The 16,070-nt window shown below is 43.8% G+C and overlaps 1 protein-coding gene across 1 annotated transcript; it reads right to left on the reverse strand.

The window, feature by feature from the left end:
- Window positions 1-9,983: 9,983 nt before the first annotated feature.
- On the reverse strand, window positions 9,984-15,781 carry LOC123188929 (arabinogalactan protein 1). The gene is made up of 3 exons (XM_044601210.1): window positions 15,287-15,781; window positions 15,101-15,198; window positions 9,984-10,414 (listed from the first exon to the last, which is right to left on the reverse strand). Exons 1-3 carry the CDS (start codon window positions 15,672-15,674, stop codon window positions 10,352-10,354), a joined length of 549 nt encoding a protein of 182 aa, XP_044457145.1. The 5' UTR covers window positions 15,675-15,781; the 3' UTR covers window positions 9,984-10,351.
- Between the last annotated feature and the right edge of the window lie 289 nt (window positions 15,782-16,070).

Below are 16,070 nucleotides of genomic sequence, written 5' to 3' on the forward strand. Positions count from 1 at the left end.
TAACTTGAACCTTAATTAATTAAAATGAATCAACCGAGTGTGTTACCGTGATGGCCTCTTCTCGGCGGAGTCCGGGAAGTGGATACGGTGTTGGAGTTATGCTTGCGCAGGTTGTTCTTCTAGCTTCTCGCTCGTGCCTTGCCTCCTCTTCTCGCTCTCTTTTGCAGATAAGTTAGCCACCATATATGCTAGTCGCTTGCTGCAGCTCCACATATATTTGCCTTATCCATTCCTATAAGCTTAAATAGTCTTGATCGTGAGGGTGCGAGATTGCTGAGTCCCTTTGGCTCACAGATACTATAACTCCAGATGCAGGTCCAGGTGATTCCGCTCCAGGTGACGAGTACGAGCTCAAGTGGGAGTTTGACGAGGACTCTCAGTGTTATTATGTTTCCTTTCCCGACGATCAGTAGTGGTGCCCAGTTGGGGGTGATTGGGACCGTGTCGCATGTTGGGTTTTCTTCTATTTTGGCGCCGTAGTCGGGCCATGAGTGTTTGGATGATGTATGTTATTTATGTACTCTGATGTGACGTGGCGAGTTTAAGCCAACTATGTTCTCCCCTTTATTATTCACATTACATGGGATGTTGTGAAGATTGCCTAACTTGCGACAGATGCCTTCAATGCGATTATGTCTCTAAGTCGTGCCTCGACACGTGGGAGCTATAGTCGCATCGAGGGTGTTACAAGTTGGTATCAGAGCCTTCCCCGACCTTAGGAGCCCCATTGCTTGATCGTTTTTAGCAGCCGAGTTGTGTCTAGAAAAATGTTTTGAGTCATTTAGGAATTATATATCGGAGAGCTTAGGAATTCCTTTTACTTCCCAGTCTCCTCATCGCTCTGTTAAGGCATCCTGACGTAGAGTTTTGACTCTTCTCTTCTCAAATTTCACTAAAAAAATTTAGGATCACGCGAGTATCTTGGAACCTGGATGCTCATATTGGCTCCTACATATTATACGAAGATCTTTATCGGTCAGACCGCATAACAACATACGTTGTTCCCTTTGTCATTGGTATGTTACTTGCCCGAGATTCGATCGTCGGTATCTCAATACCTAGTTCAATCTCGTTACCAGCAAGTCTCTTTACTCGTTATGTGATACATCATCTCACAACTAACTCATTAGTTGCAATGCTTGCAAGGCTTATGTGATGTGCATTACCGAGAGGGCCCAGAGATACCTCTCCGACAATCGGAGTGACAAATCCTAATCTCGAAATACGCCAACCCAACATGTACCTTTGGAGACACCTGTAGAGCTCCTTTATAATCACCCAGTTATGTTGTGACGTTTGGTAGCACACAAAGTGTTCCTCCGGCAAACGGGAGTTGCATAATCTCATAGTCATAGGAACATGTATAAGTCATGAATAAAGCAATAGCAACATACTAAACGATCGGGTGCTAAGCTAATGGAATGGGTCATGTCAATCATATCATTCATCTAATGATGTGATCTCGTTAATCAAATAACAACTCTTTGTCCATGGTTAGGAAACATAACCATCTTTGACTAACGAGCTAGTCAAGTAGAGGCATACTAGTGACACTCTATTTGTCTATGTATTCACACATGTATTATGTTTCCGGTTAATACAATTCTAGCATGAATAATAAACATTTATCATGATATAAGGAAATAAATAATAACTTTATTATTGCCTCTAGGGCATATTTCCTTCAGTCTCCCACTTGCACTAGAGTCAATAATCTAGTTCACATCGCCATGTGATTCAACACTAAGAGTTCACATCACCATGTGATTAACACCCATAGTTCACATCGTCATGTGACCTATACCCAAAGGGTTTACTAGAGTCAATAATCTAGTTCACATCATTTATGTGATTAATACCCAAAGAGTACTAAGGTGTGATCATGTTTTGCTTGTGAGATAATTTTAGTCAACGGGTCTGTCACATACAGATCCGTAAGTATTTTGCGAATTCTATGTCTACAATGCTCTGCACGTAGCTACTCTAGCTAATTGCTCCCACTTTCAATATGTATCTAGATCGAGACTTAGAGTCATCCAGATCTATGTCAAAACTTGCGTCGACGTAACTTTTTACGACGAACCTTTTGTCACCTCCATAATCGAGAAACATATCCTTAGTCCTTTTCAGGTATTTCAGGATGTTCTTGACCGCTGTCCAGTGATCCACTCCTGGATCACTTTGGTACCTCCCTGCTAGACTTATAACAAGGCACACATTAGGTCCGGTACACAGCATTGCATACATGATAGAGCCTATGGCTGAAGCATAGGGAACATCTTTCATTTTCTCTCTATCTTCTGCAGTGGTCGGGCATTGAGTCTTACTCAACTTCACACCTTGTAACACAGGCAAGAACCCTTCCTTTGCTTGATCCATTTTGAACTGAACCCTTCCTTTGCTTGATCCATTTTGAACTTTTTCAAAACTCTGTCAAGGTATGTGTTCTGTGAAAGTCCAATTAAGCGTCTTGATCTATCTCTATAGATCTTAATGCCTAATATGTAAGCAGCTTCACCGAGGTCTTTCATTGAAAAAACTCTTATTCAAGTATCCCTTTATGCTATCCAGAAATTCTATATCATTTCCAATTAGTAATATGTCATCCACATATAATATCAGAAATGCTACAGAGCTCCCACTCACTTTCTTGTAAATACAGACTTCTCCAAAAGTCTGTATAAAACCAAATGCTTTGATCACACTATCAAAGCGTTTATTCCAACTCCGAGAGGCTTGCACCAGTCCATAAATGGATCGCTGGAGCTTGCACACTTTGTTAGCTCCCTTTGGCGGTGCAAGCTGGGAACAAAATGCAAATGCTGGGAATGATTCTGGTAACTGGGGAAGGACCCAACAATAGAGAGTGAATTCACTGTTTGAAAAGGTCATAGCATTGTCGAGGAAACTGAGAGGAATCCCAGGTAGTACCGATGATAACACGTAGTGCTTGTGCGTGCTCTCAAGAACTTGATTATTTTCCACAATCATCAAGGTTTTATCAACATCCGTGTCAAGGGTGCTGACAACACAACATACTACCATGATGGCTAATGATGGATGATACAGATGCAAAGGAAGATAACACCTTCTCAGATTTCACCTTAGCGAGGCCAAGGAAACAAAATCTGGATGATCGACCGGGAGACATTTAGCACTCCGCTTCTAATGTTCTCCTTGATGTGCTAGTGTAACCCATTCATAGAAATGGTCTAGTATCTAGAACATCAAGTAAAGGTCGGACTTCGGAAACACAAAAATCATAAGGCACAACTAGGGAGTAAATCCTACGAAGTCCTTATGGGAAGGTGGCCAACTTCTTCAATCAAGATACTACAATAATAGGTCTTTCGGCTGGGTGGTGCTGGCCATGACATCCACTTTACCAGTTATCGAGGGACCAATATTATAGTTCTTGGGGAAATGTTCCAACCATCATATCTGCCTGAGATTCAGATCTCGTTGGTGTCAGGACATTCCAGACTCATCAAGTCTAGGAAGAAAAACGAAAAGTTGTTGCCTCATATTTTTCTAGATTATAAGAGCATGGTAGCACATGATATTATTGTTAAGAATAAGAAGATGCTTAACTATAGAGTGGTGTTTGATAAGAAACATGTTGAGACTATTACCTTGCCTGCTCCCTCTCTGTTTGACATATTTTCAGGCACGTACCTTATTTTGCCGGAGGCCGTTTAGGCATACCAGAGCCTGACATCAGCTCCAGAGTCGGAGCCATTATCTGATCCTCACCGTCAGTCTGTTTATCAGTGGGATCCTGAGGAGATTGCCAACCAGTGGCACCCCGAAGACCCTCCTCAGTACACCGGAGAGGGCATTTTTGATCCATGGGCATAGACCAACTTAGGCCAAAAGCCTAACCTTGGGGGAGTACGTATTTCTCACCGACATTACATTCATGTTCACACACTCATTCCAATTGTCAGTGCTCTTAATTTTTCCTTGTATCATCCATGCTAGTTTATTTTCTTTTTAAGCTTTCTTCTTGTGTGTTTGAAAAACCTTAAGAAAAAACAAAAAAAATAGTTGTAGCTTTTAGCTAGTTTACTTTCCATGCCTGTAGTAGTAGTAATTAAAAATAAAATCCAAAAAGATTTCTCGTTCTTCTTTTGCTTGTTGGGAGCTTTCCCGTGTAAATAGTTTTGTTTCTTTTCTTTTTCTTTGGGGGTCGAGAGGAGAAGACCATGATGAAAATGTTGAGTGGCTCTCATATGCATTATTGTTGATCTAACAAAGAGCCCATATTACCTTGTCTTCTCTCTTGAGTTGAATGCTTGCAGATTCCAGCTTAGTCCAATGCACGTGCACTATTATTATTATTATCCACACTATTCGGTCGTGTAAGTGAAAGGCAATAATGACGATATATGATGAACTGGTTGAGATGAGAAAAGCTGGTATGAACTCGACCTCCCTTGTTTTTGTAAATATGATTAGTTCATCGCTCCTGATTCAGCCTATTATGAATGAGACATGTTTGCAATGACAATTAGAGATTATAGTTGCTCATGTCATGCTTAAGTAGCTAGGAGTTTATAATGGTTTACCTTGTGTGTCAACATGCTACTAAAATGGTTGTGATGTGGTATGATAGGGTGGTATCCTCCTTTGAACGATTCGAGTGGCTTGACTTGGCACATGTTCACGCATGTAGTTGAAACAAAATCAACATAGCCTCCACGATATTTATGTTCATGGTGAATTATATCCTACTCATGCTTGCATTCAGTGTTGATTAATTTTAATGCATGTTCATGACTGTTGTCGCTCTCTAGTTGGTCGCTCCCCAGTCTCTTTCTAGCCTTCACTTGTACTAAGCGGGAATACTGCTTCTGCATCCAACTCCATAAACCCCAAAAGTTATTCCATATGAGTCCACCATACCTACCTATATACGGTATCTACCTGCCGTTCCAAGTAAATTTGTATGTGCCAAACTCTAAACCTTCAAATAAATATCATGTTTTGTATGCTCGAATAGCTCATGTATCAACTAGGGGAGTATAAAATCCTGTTTTGTATGCTTATCAGGATTGATGCTTGTTGGTGGTGGGGAGTATAAAATTTACCATTCTGCTTGGGAACCGCCTATAATGTGTGTAGCATGGAAGATATCGAGATCTCTCGGTTGTTATGTTGACAATGAAAGTATACCGCTCAAAATATTATTCATCTCTATTTCAAAATCGAGCTCTGGCACCTCTACAAATCCCCTATTTCAAAATCAAGCTCTGGCACCTCTACAAATCCCTGCTTCCCTCTGCGAAGGGTCTATCCTTTTACTTTTATGTTGAGTCGCCATCCTCTTATTAAAAAGCACTAGTGGGGAGCACCGCTGTCATTTGCATGTATTATTGTTAGTTTACATTGAGTATGACTGTGACTGGATCTCTTTTACCATGAATTACAATTTCCAGTCAGCCCTTGATCTTCAGAGGTGCTCTGCATTTATGTTTTGCGGTCTCAGAAAGGGCTAGCGAGATACCATCTTGTTATATCATATTATGATTGTTTTGAGAAAGTGTTGTCATCCAAGATTTATTATTATTGCTCGCTAGTTGATTATGCCATCGATATGAGTAAACATGAGACCTAAATGTTATTGTGAATATGGTTAGTCCATAATCTTTGCTAAAAACTTGAATGCTGGCTTCACATATTTACAACAACAAGGGCAAACAGAGTTTATAAAAGTTTTTCTTTATCGCTTTCAGTTTGTCAACTGAATTGCTTGAGGACAAGCAAAGGTTTAAGCTTGGGGGAGTTGATACGTCTCCAACGTATCTACTTTTCTAAACACTTTTGCCCTTATTTTGGACTCTAACTTGCATGATTTGAATGGAACTAACCCGGACTGACACTGTTTTCAGCAGAATTGTCATGGTGTTATTTTTGTGCAGAGATAAAAGTTCTTGGAATAACCTGGAAATCAATGGAGATTATTTTTGGAATATATAAAAAATACTGGCGAAAGAATCAAGGCCAGGGGGCCCACACCTTGTCCACGAGGGTGGGGGCGCGCCTACCCCTTGGGCGCGCCCCCTGCCTCGTGGGCCCCCTAGTGCTCCTCCGACCTCAACTCCAACTCTATGTATTTGTGTTCGGGGAGAAAAAAACAGAGAGAATGAATCGTCGCGTTTTACGATACGGAGCCGTCGCCAAGCCCTAAACTTTCTCGGGAGGGCTGGTCTGGAGTCCGTTCGGGGCTCCGGAGAGGGGAATTCGTCGCCATCGTCATCATCAACCTTCCTCCATCACCAATTTCATGATGCTCACCGCCGTGCGTGAGTAATTCCATCGTAGGCTTGCTGGATGGTGATGGGTTGGATGAGATTTATGATGTAATTGAGTTAGTTTTGTTAGGGTTTGATCCCTAGTATCCATTATGTTCTGAGATTGATGTTGCTATGACTTTGCTATGCTTAATGCTTGTCACTAGGGCCCGAGTGCCATGATTTCAAATTTGAACCTGTTATGTTTTCATGAATATATATATATATATATATATATATATATATGAGTTCTTGATCCTATCTTGCAAGTCTATAGTCACCTATTATGTGTTATGATCCATTAACCCCGAAGTGACAATAATCGGGATACTTACTGGTGATGACCGTAGTTTGAGGAGTTCATGTATTCACTGTGTGTTAATGCTTTGGTCCAGTACTCTATTAAAAGGAGGCATTAATATCCCTTAGTTTCCAATAGGACCCCGCTGCCACGGGAGGGTAGGACAAAAGATGTCATGCAAGTTCTTTTCCATAAGTACGTATGACTATATTCGGAATATATGCCTACATTACATTGATGAACTGGAGCTAGTTCTGTGTCATCCTAGGTTATAACTATTGCATGACGAATCGCATCCGACATAATCATCCATCACTGATACATTGCCTATGAGCTTTTCATATATTGTTCTTCGCTTATTTACTTTTCCGTTGCTACTGTTACAATCACTATAAAACCAAAACTACTACCGTTACTTTTGTCGCTGGTACCACTACTATCATATTACTTTGCTACTAAATACCTTGCTACAGATATTAAGTTTCCAGGTGTGGTTGAATTGACAACTCAGCTGCTAATACTTGAGAATATTGTTTGGCTCCCCTTGTGTCGAATCAATAAATTTAGGTTGAATACTCTACCCTCGAAAACTGTTGCGATCCCCTATACTTGTGGGTTATCACCCACTTGTCTTGCTAGTGGTATGTCATGGGGCTGTGCTGGGCGAGCCAGTCCATGCCCACAATGCCGTCGTACGCGCCAATTTCCAATTCAAGCATTGGCGTGACGAACGTGTGCCCCTACATCCACCATTTGAGCTCGGGGACGATGCGGTTGCAGGTGAGACGGTCACCGTTGGTGACGCGGACGTCCACCGGTGACATCTCTTCCGTTGCCAGGCCGATGCGCTCGACGAACGCCTTGTTGACGAAGTTGTGTGTGTTGCCGGAGTCAAGGAGCAGCAGCATCACCCGATTGCCCACCAATGTGCGCAGCCGAATCGTCGTTGCCGAATCGGTGCCGTCGAGCGCCTGCGATGAGATGAGACAACATTCCGGCACGCCCGCGGGTTGTACTTGTGGCGGGGGCCCGAGGTCGGGGTCGTCCAGGAGTTGCATCGCGTGAATGGTGTCGTCCGAGAGGACCTCGCCATGGTCGCCAACTTGGATGGTGAGCAACTGGGCGGGCGGGGCGCAGCGGTGCTCGCGCGAGTAGCGGTCGCCGCACTTGAAACACAAGTTGTTGGCGTGGCGGAAGTCGCACAGTTGTCGCTTGCGTGTGAACTCGTTCGCTTGGGCGTGCGCCGGTGCCGCGGCCCGTGGTTGCTATTGTTGTGCTGGCGCCGGAGGAGGCCGTCCTGTAGGCGCGATGTGTGGGCGTGCTCTGGTCGCGCCCAATTCCTCTTCTTGGATTCGCGCCAGGACGGAGGCGCGCGTGATGCTGGAGGGTGCCTGGAGACGTACCGCGGCGCGGAGCTCGTCCTTCAATCCCAGGAGGAACTGTGTGATGAAGAATTTGTTGTTGATGGACGTGTCGAGGGCCAGCAGGTGATACATCTGTTCATCGAACGCTGCGCGGTACTCAGCGTTGGTGCCAGTTTGCCGGAGTTGAAGCAGCCTATGCATCACCAACTTGAACTCCTCCATGCCGAACTCCTCCAGAATCGCTGCAGTGAAGTGCTCCCACGTGATGTTGCGGTGCGTTTGTCTGAACGCTTGTAGCCAGTGCGCGGCCTGGCCGTCGATGTAGAGCACCGCGGTGGCCACCCAATGGCGCGGCGCCACTTTGTAGAGCTCGAAGTAGGCAAGGCAGCGATCCAGCCACAGGTATGGTGTCGTGCCGTCGAACTTGGGGAAATCGTGCTTGGGCAGCTTGTGATACTCATTGTTGTTGTAGCCCGTCTGAGACGCAGTCGCCGCGGCGACGAACCCGCCGAGAGGAGGCACCGGGATGAGTGGTGGGCGGTGGTCCCCCAAGCGTGCGTGCGACGAGGACGACCGAGGCGGATCGGAAGCGAGACGCGATGACGGTGGAGGTGGGGGTTGTTGCTGCTGCTGGGCGGGCTGGTGGAGGAGTGTGGTGACCGAGCCCGTCAGCGAGGCCGACCCTTCCATCGTCTTGCGCGTGGCGTTAAGATCCGCTTGGGTCAGATCGATCTGGCGTGAGAGACCGCACACCTCCTGCGAGATCTGAGCGTTGATTGCGGCCTGCAGCTCGATCTGCTTGTCGTGTGCCGCCTTCTGGTCGTCGACTTTGGAGAGCAGAGTCTCAAGCAGCTTTGGTGATGTTGGTGTTCCCCTCGTCCATGGCGGCTATCACTTGTCGCGTCGCCGCCAAAGCCTTCGAAGGAGCCGTGGTCTTGTGCTGAAGGGGATCGAACCCCGTGACGGATTTTGCGCCGCTTGCCGGAGCAGCTCGCACCGGTGCGGTGGACGTTACCGATCCTCGATCAAACACAAGGGAGAAAAAAATTGGCGAAAAAGGCTCTGATTACCAAGTTTAACACACCAAAGAGGAGGGGGTCGGGTAGGTGAGGGAGAGCGAGAGAGAGACTTGGTGAGGAAGAAGTTGCTTTCAGAGGAAGGATTCAGGATGAGAGTTACAGCTCGTCACATCACTTGCCAACGCCACAGCCGGCTGGCTCCTTTTTAAAACACTACCTCTCCTCTCTTCTCACTCTCCAGCTCACACTTACAGGTGGGGTCCGATCCTTGCCACGTCACGATGGACAAGTGGTCAGGCGTGAGAAGTACAAGTACTCTCAAACTAAAATATACTACTACACTTCCAAAATAAGTGTTGTGAGGAACGGAGGGAGTACTTAGTCAATTTCTCTCAATCTTTCCTTTCTCCTCTTCTTCTATTACCTTTCATCCCTGTGGAGTAAAGTCCAGGTGCGAGGCGTTTTACCAATAGGGAAAATGTTTTTTTTTTTTTACTAAATGAAATTTTCAATTTGTCATGAGGAAATATTACACGCTAGACCTCCCCTCACCTCTGCCTTCTGAAGAAGTGAGGAAAATCATAAGAAATAAGAAGGAAATCGAATTGATTACTGAAACAAGTATGCATCAAAACCATCTAACCTGGTAATAACAGATTTATATCTTGGGGTTCTATTCATATTTGTCCGAGTATTTGAGAACATAGGAGTATCAGATATGAATATAGCTATCACTCAATCCCAATATTCAGAGAGTATTAATCTCGTAATGTGAGATTTAATTACTCTTTATACACATACACCACATAGTTATTTTATTTACTAATTTTATGTTAATTTCACTTTGCATCTAGTATCACCATAGCTGCGTAGTTGCAGCACAGATCAGATGTCCATTAGTTACGTTAGGCCCAAAAATAAGATGAATTCAGGTACAACAGCACAGATCATTGATTCGGCTACATTTTGTAAGATTGTTAATAGTTGAATAAGACACGAAAGCAGATAGATAACCTTCTTTTTGCACGGATACAACACAAATGTACCTTCATTTCGGTCAAATGTGACATGGATAATGCAGATTAAAATTGTCACCCTATGAACTGCACAAGCAAACATTCTAACAGATCAATGCTTGCCATTGCAAATATAATGTGTTCCACGATACAAACAGAAAAGGATTATAGGACTACAATTTAGGAAGCAAATAAATTGCTTACACTCGTTAATTTGACTGACTTGATACCTTGACACGGGCAGATTGATCCTGCTAGTTGTAGCAAAAGAGGCAACGACCTTCATGCTTCCATGCACTTCCAAATCCAACTTTACACATAGCAGCTTGGCTACCGACAAGCGCGTAAATATATATCACTACACTTTCTGCATCTTACCACTAAGCTCCGTTGTCTTTGCAGCCTTGCCCGAATCCATCTCCTGCCAATAATTAGTGGGGAAATGTTAATTAACTGGAGAACATAATTACAAGGGAAATGTTAATTAACTGGAGAACAAAATTAAAATAATGTTACTTTTAAAATCAATAAGCTAAACTCAATTCGGTATTGTATCCAGTGGTGAATATCATGAACATGAAACAATGCATCTTGGATACAGACCTACGGAACAAAATAACCGGTAAAATTCTAGTTCTATTTCTTCATTTGATGACACTTTTACTCATCATGGGTACACCATATGGGAATGCATAAACAATGGTTTTCTGTATAATAGTCACAGCACAAATGCAGAACCAATTTGGCAATTACACAAACGTGGTTGTAAGAAACCAGTGAAGATAGAATCTAGAGAGGCAACTACAAATTTTATCATGTTATGACCAATCTGAAGTGCTGAATTGCACTTGGCGCTTAAGGTAGTTAAAGTACGAGACGCAGAGTATGGCATTTTATTTTTCCTGTGTCTAAACAATTATAGAAATAGTTTCTGCAAGTCCAAACAGACACTATCATCATCCTATAATAGAAAATTACATCTTTCAGAGATATCTTTCTACCTAAATTTAACAGCTCAATTCACATAAATTAAGGCTGCAGCAAAAACACCCTAGTTTAAAAACCAATTCATATTGTAGACACATCTTTCAATCAGAGAATTCTGGTAAAACCATAATATTTCCCCTTTTATCACTATAACAATACACTTGGACTAGTGTGACATCCAACAACTAAAGCAAATTAATTTTGCAACATTGTAATATTGGCAATGCCCTGTACAGCAAATGCATCAGCTGCTGCACCTCCACTCCAATTATCCTCGCAGTTATGTTCAGAGATGTTTATCATGTTAGTACACGGATATTTGCAAATTTTGGTGCACATATATGGCTGCAAGTGTGTTGAGGATGTTAGTTTATGGTAGTTCAGTTGCAACTGGCCTGGATGGCAGGAAGGTCAATGCTATGAACGTATTGCAGTAACAGGAGGTCACTTGTTGATCAAGCACATGCAACAGCAAGCAAACTGAAGGGAGAGTCTTTTAGGATGTTTAGAATTGAATGATTCTAGTTTATTATGAGTATGTATTGTGTTACTAAAGGAAATGGGACCTAAGCATCCACTATATAAGGATGTCATGTATCTATGCCTGAGACAAGCAAGAACAATCAATCTAACCTCTCCCGGTTAAAAAAAAAAGGGCAACCTGGTGCATGTAGCTCCCGCTTGCGCAGGGTCCAGGGAAGGGTCCGACCACTTTGGGTCTATAGTACGCAGCCTTTCCCTACATTTCTGTAAGAGGCTGTTTCCAGGACTTGAACCCATGACCTCATGGTCACAAGGCAGCAGCTTTACCACTGCGCCAAGGCTCCCCTTCTAACCTCTCCCGGTTACTCTCTCAAAATAAACCCTATGTCCACACAATCCCATGCTTCAGCATGGCAGTTATCCGGTTGTGGATCTAGACCACAAAATTTCGTATCAGAGCAGACCACAATGGCTTTTGCTGCCAAGATGATGTCATGAAGGATCACTCGCGTCATGATACAGCATGGTATCTACCCTATTACAGACAATGTGCTTCACTAAGTCTTTGATCCTTATGGAGCAGGGGAGACAATTGAATCTTTCCAGTAAAGTCAAAGATCATGATCTCCATCAAATATGGTTTAGACCATGATGCAGCACGAGCTTTCAGGAGTTGACAAGGTTGCAACACCTACGACGGCTGTTGTGAACTTGATACTAAGTTAATCCCTATATTGAGCAGTGCTACATTGACAGAGCCAAGTTGACAGAGGTGGCATGACATAATGCAGTGGTGTTGGCGGCCCATGAGCAAGAAGCAGCAGAGGCTTCAAAGGCACAAGCAGCAACAGATCAACCGCCACAAGCAAACGCATTTAAGCACTAAAACAGTTGCATGGAGTGCGGCAGAGGCAGGTACAGCCAAACTAACAGCAGGAAAGCTAGATGCAGCAGCTGTGGTAGACATAACAGCAGCGACAGCAACTGCCTTGGCAAACTTAAAATCAACGGCTCTTGCAGAGACAACCAGACGCAAGACATCTCTGGGTTGGCACCTGCCAGCAATTTGGATGAATCATGCCCATGGCCATGGACTTTTATTCGGCTTGAGGATCATGAGGAAGAAGAAACCAACGTCCCTACTTGGACTTGTTTACCGTACTAGAAAAGGAAAGAGGAAGCTGCATGTATGCATTCGATCCTGGAGATTTGCAAGATATATGCCAGACGATGTGGATTTCCTGCATCAAAGGAAAGGAGGCTCCATATTTCTTGCCAATAAGAGGTATTTCCGCAAAACAAGTTTTCCATGGGTCATGTACTAAACAAGCATCGGAGGAGCCATTAGTTTGGTTTCTAAAAAGCTGGCAGGAAGTAAAAGTAAGCAAACCAAAAATAAATTTTAGTTATGTGCACATCTACAATACAAGGCACCTGCGCCACAACCTTCCATGTACATGGGGGTACAGTGGGCTGCAACCATGGCCACCACCTGCAGCTTGAGGATAAGCTGCTTGTCCAGGTGGGGTGTAGTGTTATGGACAACAGCATATGGTGGTTCGGTACTTAGTTGCAGCCGGCCTGCCAACAAGAAGCCAATGCTATGGGTGTATTGGAGTAACAGGACGCTTTAAGATTGAAGTCTAGTCTATTAGGAGTCTACATTGTGTTAGGAAAGGAAAAGGACTTTAGCATCCACTATATAAGGATGAATCTATGTTTGAGACACGCAGGAACAATCAACCTACTCTCTACCGGTTTCCCAACTCAACGAATGTCTACCCAATCCCTTGCAGCCACAATGTCTGGCTGTCTTCAGCACCGTAGTTATCCCATTGTGGATCTAGGCCCACACCAATGCGCCATACTCAAAATAAACAAGTTTTGTGTCCGAATAGCAATTTGTTAGTGTACTTTTCATGTCTTCATGAACATCCATGACGGTTTTCAATTTTTTTCCAGAACTTTTCATATTGGGTTTAGTGGAGAGATCATAGGGTGGAAAGAAGCCCTAGTGGAAAAAATCCAATTTGATGGCCTACAATTCTCCTATGAAATTACCATGTGAGAAAATCCGATTTACAAAGAGTCTGTGGGACATTGTGATGAAAGGTTTTGCATGCTTCAAACTGGCCCAAAAAAAGACAGAACAACACCAACTGCTACTGCAAGTTGATACAGAATCAAATACAGATGATGTCAATAAATGATTTTTACATACACACTCCACGAGTTTTGAACAAAAATAGCATGCAGCTATAACTGTAAGGAGCTTTAATGGGTAGATAACATGCATGGGCATAAACCGTTCCTGACATTTTTCACTGACTTCAAACGGAAGGTCACACTTGGTCTAATAGTACAAAGGTACTACTCCCAATTCACAACATCCAATATTCAACCACGAATTTGTGCCTAGCATCATTCTAAATAACCAAAAGGTACTTTTTTGTTGAAAATCAGCAATGTGCTTATACCACAATAAAGAAGCCAATAACAAGAAAGAGCAAGCCTGTCACATCTTGATGCATACTAACTCTACTATAAAAATGGACATAATCACATGATAACAACTTCTTACTATTTTACTAATTGGCACGGGTGGCCTTAAATAGCAATTCAATTTTATGACCTAATCCCCGTCTACAGGCTGGTAAAAAATAGAAATTATTAAGAAAAAAATTAACATATTAGTAGCAATGTCAAGTTTCAAAGTGTGGAGGACGGGTGAGTCTCAAAAGAACGAGTACACATAGTGTGGAAATTACAGTTATCTTATTTTAAGATCAATCAGCAGCTTCTCTAGGAGAGGAAGCTTTCTGTACCTCACTTGGAATTTATAATTCGTAATTTGAGCATCCTCCAGCATGATGGATGGCATCTCAAATTCATTTTCAAGTACAACCATTAACATATATGACAAAGGCCCATTTGAGGCATCAATAAAGCTATACAAGTCATAACCATCAAGGCACAAGTCACAGCTGCAGAATCCAATGTAAACCAACACACGCTTACAACTCTTACCATGAATACTTAATCAAGCCCAAACGTGGTGGACCACCAAAAGAAAGCCGTAACTACATCCACAAAGAAAGAGATGCCGTAGAATACATCATGGATTAAAAACACTGACAGAAAAGTTCAATAAAAACACTCTGACAGAAAAATTCTACAAAACACTAACAAAAGTGAAGAAACAGCTGACTACTAAGTGATCTGACCTAAAAAAAGGGGACGCCCTAAAGCACAACCACCATTCAAATGCATTGCAACTTGCAAATGTTCCCCAAAACAGCTTTTGGCAGCACAGCACCGAACAGACAGCACGTCTCTATCAACATTTTGCAAACCTTAAATGGCACTAAATCACACACATGATCACAACCGGTGACAGCTAATTGTCTACCACCAAGAATTAGCCTCACAAGAATAAGCTACAGCATTCCAGTTCCGTACAGAAGCATGGACAGTGCAGTTCAGTTGGACGCACAGGAGATATGGATCTTCGCTGAGTTTACCCCAAATCACCGTAAATTTGCATCTAATCGAAGTCCGGGATACAGATCAGACAATCGGGTGAGCGTAACAATACAAGAGAAGCACAAATTTTAGAGTTGAAAGTGAAGGCAAGAACCTTTCCGGTGCTCTCGTAATAGTCGTTGAGCGCCCACTGGTACTTGGATTGATCCAGCCCGAACCAATTCGAAATGTACTCATCCAAGCTTGCGTGCGCTGCACATGGAGTGGAAAAACACACAGATCAAAACCACATATCAAAAGACTATAGAAATTTAACGCACCAAACACTCTCCCGGGTCACCTTCTTGCACGCGCAAAACCGCGTCCCAGAAGAACCCGAACGCCGATCCATCCGTCCTCGACTCTGCCTTCTCGAACTGCGGCGGAGGTACCTGCACTGGCGAGGCCTGGAACAGTTTGGCTGGCGGCAGTGGCGGGGAGACCGTCTTGACCGGCGGAGGCGGCGAGACCATCTTGGCCGGCGGAGGCGATGTGGCTATATGCTCCGGCGGCGGGGACGCAGGAGACGCCACCGAACGGGGAGTGGAATTGGGGGTGGAAAACTCAGATCCTGGCGACTCGGCCGAACGAGAGGTCGGGGTATCCACTGGCGGCGGCGTGGCCGGGGGCGTGATGAAGACAGTGAGGTTTCCCGCCTTGCCGATTACCGGCGGCGGTGTGGACGCCATCGTTGAACAAAGGGAAGCGGAGGAGCGCGCTGGCGTTGAAGCTAGGGTAAGCGAGTGCTCGTGTGAGAGTGAGCCGACTGCGCCATTGGGGGAAAGGGGGCGAAGCTTTTGTTACGCCTTTTTCGACATTTATCCTTTTCTTCGTGTAAAAAAAAGGAAATGCTTTCTGACTACACCATGTTCTCGTGTAAAAAAAATCGAAATATACATCTCAAAAACGTCTGTCCATGATGTAGATGCAATTTTTTTTAATCAGATGTATACATCTGATGTAAAATGTATCACAAGTGATGTAAATATACATTACCTGACCACGCCAGATGTAAAACGGCTAGCAGCCTAAAACGCCAAACTGACAGTGCCTCACTTTCCGTACCCACCGCGCGACCGCTACCC

This window comes from Triticum aestivum, chromosome 2A (genome assembly GCF_018294505.1).
Source record: "Triticum aestivum cultivar Chinese Spring chromosome 2A, IWGSC CS RefSeq v2.1, whole genome shotgun sequence".
NCBI classification, from domain to species: Eukaryota; Viridiplantae; Streptophyta; class Magnoliopsida; order Poales; family Poaceae; genus Triticum; species Triticum aestivum.